General features: G+C 34.6%; 1 protein-coding gene across 1 annotated transcript in view; it reads right to left on the bottom strand.

Annotated features, from left to right (window-relative positions):
* Positions 1-249: 249 nt before the first annotated feature.
* The window catches only part of IPPK (inositol-pentakisphosphate 2-kinase), a 36,691-nt gene continuing 26,826 nt past the window's right edge, over positions 250-10,114 (bottom strand). The window contains exons 9-13 of the mRNA XM_015822335.1: positions 7,734-8,013; positions 6,507-6,657; positions 4,601-4,703; positions 3,252-3,331; positions 250-948 (exon numbers count right to left, since the gene is read on the bottom strand). Of these exons, the coding sequence (XP_015677821.1) occupies positions 723-948; positions 3,252-3,331; positions 4,601-4,703; positions 6,507-6,657; positions 7,734-8,013 (840 nt within the window). The 3' untranslated portion in view covers positions 250-722. The remainder of the gene's footprint in view (positions 949-3,251; positions 3,332-4,600; positions 4,704-6,506; positions 6,658-7,733; positions 8,014-10,114) is intronic.

Genomic DNA, 10,114 nt, shown 5'->3' on the forward strand with positions numbered 1-10,114 from the left:
AAATAAAAATTATTACCAGAGAAAATTCAAGGCAATATTTTGAACTTCTCAATTGTTACCCATTGAAGCCTCGGAATGGCTTAGAAAACTGAAAAGGATATTGAGGCATCAAAATATTTAATGAGGCATATGCAGCAAAGAATTGCTGAAAATGGCTAATTGTAATAGTAACTGTTTACATTATATAATTTCTAAAACCTTGTTTAATAAGGGAGGTAATTTGCTTTCATTATTTTTATCATTATTCAAGAAAGGGGGATTTTTCTTTATACATTAAAATTTTTTAATAGGTTTTGAACAATTCGGAGAACAACTACACAAGATCACTTTGAACATAAGAGACAATACATATGCAAGGAGCAGTCTAAGAAGCGTTAAGAATCTAGAATTATTTCTAATCAAGAATTTTGGAATTTGATCAGATCACCTTATTTATTTTAAACAAGTGATACTCAGCAATTCACATATAGTTATAGCTGCATCTAGAATTTTAATAAGGATACTGGTTTTCTGCATTTGAACAATCAAATTCTCTTCTACAGTCAGAATAGTCATTTCATTCAAACTAATAGTACATGGCTCTCTTACAATAAATGCATTCTTCAAGGCAATCGGGGAGGGGGGGTTGTGTGTTTCTGAAAGTCAGATAAATTGAAAGCACAACTGAAAATAATAGAAAAACAACATAACTTAATTTTCCTCTGTGTTAAATATTTAGCCAGTTACATTTTATGGAGGACTAGTGTGCAATCTTCATTTTCTTTTAAGAGATTTGACATTACTGAGTCATCTTTGGCTTGTGTCCTTTTCAGATAACAATTCACTATCTTCCCATCAAGCTTATGTTGATGACGAATGCTTTCATATGGCTTCAGGTCTAAATCCAGGACAGAAACTGAAAAGGTGAATCTGGATTTTGATGTTACAACCACTGGCCTCTGCTCAGAGCTGAAATTTAAATAATAATAATTACTATTTGATATTCCAGAGAGGGATCTGACTTTTACTGTTATCCTCATATATGAAAACTCTATCTGCATCCTAATGATGACAAGCTATAGCTGATGTTGCATTTTAAAAGTACTTGTGGTCTTAAGTAAAATATAGCTTTTCCAGTAGGAAATGTGGTGCAAAAAGTTGTTTGAAACTTTTCCTACCACTTTTTTATTTCAAACTTTCCTAAATGATTATACCATCAGTACTGCTTTGTCAATAAATTACACTGAGAGGTTAACCATAAGCTTATCTTAAAGTAGCAATTTTCACATAGCTTATTTTGTCACTGACAACCTAGGAAAAATGAAGTTATTCCCATTCTCTAATAAATGCATCTATATTCTAAACCTGAATAAAGACCTAGACATTCATGAACACAGGAACATATGCAGGTATATAGCTTTACATCTATTACTGAAATTATATCTTGGAATTTCTCATGTTGGAATTGACTGTTGCTAAGGTTCTTTGGAAAGTAAAGACACTATCTCTGCTACTGTTATACAGGACAGGACATACGCCAATTTTCCTTCTCATGTGTGCTTCCAAAATTTAGCAGTTTGAAAACATACAATTAATAATTACACTCCCAGAAAGCAACTTGGCTGCTAACACCAATTCCAGAGGTACTTCCCATGTTTTGAATATCTGGACTTTAAAATTTACAGGAGTAGCAATAATACAAAGTAGATTGAAAAACCAAGCATTTCTCATGTATGCAATATAACACCTCTGCTATGAGAGCTATATTGGCTACTGGTATGTTCCAAGTATAAAGCAGTAAACGGCTCAAAACCGGGGGACTTCTTTTTTCCAGACAGATGTTGTCCAAATGAAGTCCCTACTTAACTGTGCAGCTCAATAGGAAGGGGCATGAAAGCAAGTACTCACAGCGGGGTCTCTTTCCCTCTTAAGAAAAAGGGGACTCCCACTCTCATGGCCTTCAGAAAGCTTGATAAAGCTTGCCTGTTTCAGAAGGCTCTTAGAGGCTGATTGGTTTTCCTTTTATTGACTCTGACAGACAAATGGCTCAATTCTTACGAATGCTTACTGTAGATCAGGGGTAGTCAACCTTGGCTCTTTTATGACTCGTGGACTTCAACTCCCAGAATTCCTGAGCCAGCTGTGCTGGCTCAGGAATTCTGGGAGTTGAAGTCCACGAGTCATAAAAGAGCCAAGGTTGACTACTCCTGCTGTAGATATTTATGGCATATGCACTATTTTACTGTTGCTCTTTTAGTACACCACTTGGAACCTCTTCATATGAAGTATAGAAACATTAGAAGTAAATATAAAAATAATCTTAATTTTCAATAATGTAAATTATGTTTAAATCAAAGTTGAAAATGCAAATAAACTTTTCTAGTTTTATATTTCCTTCATTTCCTTCAGATTATTACACACAGGTATAAAAACGTACATCTATGTATGCAATGGACTATAAATGTATGCCAATGAAGGAGAATATTTGTAACTCAGGGTTGAAATGAGGGGGTCTTTGGTGTTCTCTGAGCTTGATGGTTTTCCTGAAGACATCTGATTACCCAAACTAGGTAACATCATCACTAGCATTGATGACATTACCCAGTTTGGATAATGAACCATCTGACCTTACGTGAAACTATACATTGCATACAAAAATTATATATTTCATCTTGAAAAGCTGCAGAGCAGAATCACACATTTTGCCCAGATATCAGACAAAATGTTTTTGAGGAAAGTTCATCTTTCCACTGTGCAACTCTTAAGACATCAGATGACTGAAATATGGCAGCCATCAGGAACCAGGGCTTCTATTATGTGCTAAAATTAATGTAGTTTTTCATGGCCATCATTCTAAAGATTGCTAAATCTCACAAAATTCCAATATCCCTGTGACCCCGTGTGAGTAGAGCCATGAATTAGTTGGTCCAGGTCAACAGCTGCCATGGTGGCTGTGAAGTGCTGCACTACCTCTGACCCTGGGATCAGAGAGGGCAGACTGAAGTATGCTAGAACCATAAGCCTGGGGGACTCTAACGCCAGCTCAGACCCAGAGGGTAGGCAGGAATCTTGCTATATTGCAGGGAGGAAAGGACATGAGAAATAATCCTCACTCACTCACGTTACTTATTTTCTACCTTTCCTGTATGGAGAATACAGAGGATTACAATCAATATAGGCAGTATGCTAATACATCACTTTCTGAATTGATAATTGTATATAGATAAATATTGGGAGTTTTTTTTAAATAGAATATTTATCTTAGACATTACCATTCATCTTGTTGACAAGGTGAAAGCACAATCATTATGGAACAGTCCTTTGCTGTCATTGCAACTCTATACTGCTGAACCTGTAACAAAAATCAAGTCTATAGTCATCTACCAGGCAACAAGAACTGAAAAACATACATACATACATACATACATACATACATACATACATACATACATACATACATACATACATACATACATCTCTGTCTGTCTGTCTGTCTGTCTGTCTGTCTGTCTGTCTCTATCTATCTATCTATCTATCTATCTATCTATCTATCTATCTATCTATCTATCTATCTAATCATCTAGCTATCACCTATCTAATCACAAAAAACCCTTCTCACCCTTATGGGTGGTTTGTATCTTTCTCAATCTCAGATCATCTACCAGAGACTTGGGTGTTGGAGGGTTTTGAGTAGTATTTTAGGTGTTCCTAGCACTGCATTCTTCTAGACAGAGAGCTCTGAAGTCGTCCATTGGATCTGTTGGAGCCACTCTCCCCACTTAGGAGTCACAATCCGGAGGGCTTCTACTATCACTGGGACCCCTTTGGTGTCTATTTTCCACATCCTCTCTAGTTCCTCCTTCAGACTCTGATACTGCAGACCTTGTTAATCTGGGTGACATCTGAGTTGGCATAAATGACTCTCCTAGTTCTTGTCACTCTGATATTTGAGATAAACAGGTGAAGCTTTAGGCGGTCTTTGCCCAAAGACCCTGACAGGTAAGGTAGATGTCAGGTGGGATTTGGACTCCAGTCTCCCACATCAAAGGGTGCCACTAACCACTACACTATCCAGTTGCATGCACACGCAAATATGTGTACATATACCGATATATGTGTGTGTGTAGCTATTTCCCTATTTAAGGATTTACAAGAGAACTACAATGTAAATTCAGTTAGGAAAAACTAATTAGGTGGAGAAAAAATCTGGCTTTAATTCAAAAGTTTCAGTATGTTGCTTCTTGTGAATAGAGGTTATTAAATGTATTTCTATCTCAATTTTACTTGATATATTTATATTCTCAAAACAGTACCCAATATTTGAAAGTAAATATAGTAAAAACTTTCCCAAGGACAGGATTAAATTGAAATGGAAATAAAAATATTACACACAATACAAAATCAAGAGTACATGCCTAGATGGTCTTTTAATTTCTTCCTCATCCTACAGCATTTTGTTGAAGAGGATAACTGGTGTTGGTGTTTATAGAGAATGATAGCTCAACAAGGCATCCTGTGTTGTTTTCTATTTTCCAAAGGACAATATATGTTACTAACTATGCTACATTTTAAACTTCCTGTGTCTTTAGCAAGAAATGAGATGTCAAAATAAGGTAGGTACCTTTGTCAATGCATACGCTACAGTTCCATCATCCTCACTTGAGCGATCTAGTAACTTCTCATAGAATGATTCATTATAAGGCCCATCAATCTGTAGTACGTTCCTAAAAAATAAAGAAATGCATTCAAAAAATAAATAAAGTGAAATGCAGAGTCCCAGAACTGAAAGTAAACCAGATTTCTGTACCATGAAACAACTGCAAAAAAATTATTGCAGTTGCTATTTCACAAATCCCACAGTTCAAGTGCATGACAAGTGAGGCTACTGTCCCCTCTAGTGACCGCTGCCTAAAATTACATAAGACAGTGAAGAAAGCAACATTGCAAAATAAGAACTCTCCAAAATAAATCTTTTGCCTTTGGTTTTGCAGTGACATGACGACTGCAAAAAGTTATTTGTTGTGTTGAATGACCTCAATAAAGGTTCCTGGCATGCTACTTTTAAAGTTGAAGGTTCTTACCACCTTGGCACCCCACTTCCCACATTTAATGATAAGCTCCATGTGCACTGAATAGCCTCAGCTTGCATTGAGCTATTTAAGGAAGAAGAACCCTCCATTAGATATTCTTCTTAATATATTTCTTCTCCATATTATAGCTTACTTAACCAATGCCTCCCCCTTAGTTTATGAATTATTTTGGTTCCCCAAAAGTGTACAACACATTACTATTAATACTATAAGCCAAATATGTATGGTGTAGTAGAAAGTCTACAAATCTTTGTTAAAATGCCAATTTTTAAGCTTCAAAAAAAAAATCAGACCATGATAGATCTTACTACCATATTATTTTTCCCCCTATAAGATTTCAGTTCATTTTTCAAACTGAATTTCACAGCTTATAAGTTATATGAAAGGTGGAAAAAATGTTGAAGTGATTTATCTTGGTCTAATTTTTTTACATCTCAACAACCTGGCATTTTAACAGGGGTATGTAGACTTTCTATATACACTGTACTGCAGTTACATGTACCATATGTACCACAGTTCTACTCCAAGATGTTCTAAATTCTTGAACAGTATACTTAGGCTATTTCATTTTTATTTTTTATGCCACCAGTGTCACTGGGAGTTGGATGGCCTTATTTTAAATAAATAAATGAATTTGCACCAAATTTATGTCTAATGTAATAGTTGAATAAAGCATATAAACAAGAAAAACAAAAATGTAATTTTTTAAAAAGTAGAAAGATGTTTGCTCAATATGGTTTGGTAAGGCAACGATGACTGGAAACAAATATTCTTCCTACACCAGATTTATTGTCATTCCCATTTTCTTTAAAGTTTAGGCATATTGCCTATATGATTTGAGCATGTAAAAAATAAAATATTTATACATAACAAGAATACGTTTCATTTTCGAGAAACTGCATCTGAAAGAAACCAGATAGCCATAATTTTCTTGAAAAATGCAGAAACCTTCATTCTTAAAATCAGTTAGAATTATAAACACTTTGCAGTGTTTCTCTGACAATTGTTAAATAAAATGCAAGGAAGACACCCTCCCAAAACATTAAATTTTCTAATTTATTTATATCTAAACAATTGATTCAGATATTTCTGAAAAAAAGCTATTTTTCTATTGGGATAGAAACTTCAATTTCCATTTTTTGCTTTGCTAATGGAAAAAACATCCTCATTATTATGACAAACTACTGAATAATTTCCCAGTTTTAGGGTACAAATTTTAGACTTAACAGACATACTATCGTTGGATATAGTATATTTGTAGACATAGTTGGATAGTACAGTTTAGGGTCAGTTGACAGGGTCATACTAACTCTTCAAGTCCAAAGTCATACTCTAAGACTGAGAGGGGTTAAAAAGCCATTGTTTTTAAGAGATGATGCATACTTAGGTCTCCTCTGACCCGAATAGTTTGCTGATCTGAATCCGAGTATGACTTACCTCTCTTTGGGAAACTCTTCCAAGTATTGTTCGACTCTGTTGTATAAAGGATAAACCCCTTCTATATCCAGTGTATCCAGCATTTGAGCCTGAAGTGTTTTGTAAAGGAGACATCCCTTTGGCAAGCCAGAGGTCTCTACTTTGTTTTTAGCTAAAAAGAATAAGTTTCAAACAGTTTTAATAGTGGATATACCAATCTCTCTGACCAAAAACAACAAGCGGCATAAACGTAGGAGAGAATCTAGGTGTGATCCTTCTACTATATAAACACAGATTTCAAAAATGGGAAAAAGAAGCTCTGCAATTCAGTTTCTTGCTCTAGAAATCTTCCAAAGGAGAAACAGTAAAATCAGATTTGCATTGTTCTTTCCCTATACAAGAGAAGGTTCTACGAAAATGATTCCAAACAGCATATCGTAAAACGTTGTCTAAGTTCGTTCAGAATTTGTGGGAAATGTTTTTAGAAAAATAATATTTCATTATTTTGTATGTGCTCGATTTTTCTCTGATTATTCAGGAGAAGGAATAACTAGAACAGACTATTTGCTTTAACTAATCTGTATATGAAAGTACATTTTACATAATGGAATTATCTCTTTCATATTATAGTATAATTTTATTATGAATGTGGCACTAAGTGTAAAACAAATATTCTGGGTTAACAGAAACCAATAATTTAAGTGTTTCTGGATTGGAAAAGTAGATGCCTAAAATACATTTTATGCTTTCTATAGTGATCTATGCATTAATGTCTTGAACAATGGCATTTCCTTAATGTTGCAGACGTATGTCACAATGTTCAGTGTGTAACTCAGTAGTAGTAAAAAAGAAAAATAGAAGGGAAATCTAATCATAGATAGCACTAAGAGGATGGGTAGCTTATTTCACACCATACAAACTACAAAAAGCATCACTTTTGAAAAAAAAAAAGGGAATAGGTTTATTCCCATTATATTTTTATCAGTAGTCCAGGTTAATCAGAGATAACTGTTACTAGTAGGTTTCTGCTTAATTCCTTCTCTCTGGAAAGTACCTCAGCCATCCTTAGAATGGCTAGTTGATCCTTTTTTTAAAAAAGCAGAAGTTTTTCGTATTATAAACCAATGCATACAAAGTAAATTCTGTATTAAAACTGAAAACAAAGCAAATTTTAAATGATATATTTTGGGATGTGAAGAGGCCAGAATGATATAGATATCTTGCAGCAAAAGGCAAAAAAATTCTTACCATTCCGCACTAGCTCTTTACTGAAAGCACTGGCTTCACAATAGCTTCTTCCTTGTGAGGTGTGAACTGTCTTCAAATCACCTGCTTTACAGGTGTCTGTATTACTCAGTAAAATTGTTGTTATTACGTGGATCAATTCTTTCAGAATTGTCCTTGTACAATGAGGCCCACTGACCAGGCCATTTGAAGGAAAGAAGAAAGGCTTCAGATGGCAAGCAAGTTCATTCAAATCAGAGAGAGAATCCTCATTATCTTTGCAGCCATAAATTAATTCACCATTCTGTAACAGAAAAGAAGTTAATTAATACTTTTAAAATAGTAACAAAAATAAGTCAACAGTTGTAAATGGGGCATCCCAACCAAACCTTCTGGTTATACTCCCAGTACTTCATAGGTGGGATGCAAAGAATAGTAAGTTGGCTTGCAAGATAGTCTCTAAATTAAGAACCTAGCTTGCATAAAATAACATGAGTTTATTTTGGGGTAAAGCCAGAATTTTTAAAAATGTACAGCATATTAGGCAATATGTGAAAAACCTAATTAGTCCTGATCTTATCATTATCAGCGTGTGCTGCAGATGGCATGGAAATGACTATGGCTGGTAATCTAGTCTACACTTTGGTTGAACAAAGCCATGATGGGCACTGGAGCTTGACATCTATAGGTGATGACCTAGTATTATACTATATATTTTTTGCAACTCAAAATGTAAGAAAAGTAAATGTAAAGTAAATAAAATTAATGAAGGAAAAAAGAAGAAAAAAGCAGATATGTTGTGTGTTCATGAAACTGCAAGAAAGGAGAAAAACACAGATTTGAATGAAGGTCTAATCTTGGAGGAAAGGATTGATGAATAAGATGCACTGAAGTGTAGGTATAGGTTTAATTATGAATGAAAAGGCTAAAATATATTTTGAAGTGTGAATTTCTATCATCAAGATTGTTCTGAGTATATATGAAGAAGTAAATTCATATTTATTTATTTATTTATTTATTTATTTATTTATTTAGCATGTGGCATATCATACATGGACTAGCAATATATATATATATATATATATATATATATATATATATATCACCATTTCACCGAGATTAGTAAAATACAATAAAATATGAATGTTAAAAAGATCTGTGTTCAAATGCCAATGTCTAGGCCATCTAACAATTGAAGTGTAGCATCATTTTTATTAAAAATCATAAATGAGTCATAGTTACATTCCAGTGAATGATGGCATCAGTTTTTGGGAAAAATATGAAAAACTCTGATTTAATGTGGTTCAAGAAAAAAAGATTGATTCCATTATTAAGATAAAGAATACCTAATAAAATGTTCTGAATATGACAGACAGTATTCTAATATTGTCAAGAACTGAACATGGGGAAAAACAGTGTGGCAAAGGGGAAAAATGAAAAATTAGTGAACATAAAACTTCAGGAAGAGAAAGCATAAATCCTTTAGGAAAAGCATTACAAGACAAATTACAATCTCAACAGAATGAATGGTAACTAAACATAAGAGAGTATTTGGAAGAGAATAAAAAGAATTATGTCACAGAGTGCTGTAGTAGTATCTGGACGGATATCAGCAGGAAGTATGAAAATGAATGCTTGGTGGAATGATGAAAGGCATTACTGTATATAATGGGTATGCACAGAAAAGGGTAATATCTAGGAAAGCAATGAACAATACAAACAATCAAAACGTTAAAAGTCAATGAAAATTAGGAGTGAAGTTAATTCAGGGATATGGTTAATAAAATTGATGTAGAAACTGAAAGAAAATTTTTATAGAAGAACAGTAAATGTACATCTGCAAATCTGGAAAGGATAAAAATATTAATGACGGACTTGACTGAGAATTACCACTGGCTGTAGAGCACGGGTGTCAAATCGTAATGTCACGTGACGTGTCGCGACGTATTGCGACTTTTTTTCCATTGCCAGCAATGGGGTGGGCGTGGTTTCGGCATGATGCATCCGGCCCACGTGCCAGCAGTTTGACACCCCTGGCTGTAGAGAATGTTAAACAGTGCTTCAAAGAGTATGGAGCTGAAAATTGACTTATAAAACACCAAAAAATGTACAATAATAATAATAATAATAGTAAAGTTGGAAGGGACCTTGAAGGTCATCTAGTCCAACCCCCTGCTCAGGCAGGAAACCCTATACCATTTCAGTCTCTTCTTAAAAACGTCCAGTGTTGGAGCATTCACCACTTCTGGAGGCAGGTTGTTCCACTGGTTAATTGTTCTCACTGTCAGGAAGTTTCTCCTTAGTTCTAGATTGCTTCTCTCCTTGATTAGTTTCCACCCGTTGCTTCTTGTCCTGCCTCCAGGCGCTTTGGAAAATAGCTTGACTCCCTCTTCTTTATGGCAGCC

The sequence above is a fragment of the Protobothrops mucrosquamatus genome, unplaced genomic scaffold (genome assembly GCF_001527695.2).
Source record: "Protobothrops mucrosquamatus isolate PMUCROS unplaced genomic scaffold, P.Mucros_1.0 scaffold1526, whole genome shotgun sequence".
Lineage (NCBI taxonomy): Eukaryota > Metazoa > Chordata > Lepidosauria > Squamata > Viperidae > Protobothrops > Protobothrops mucrosquamatus.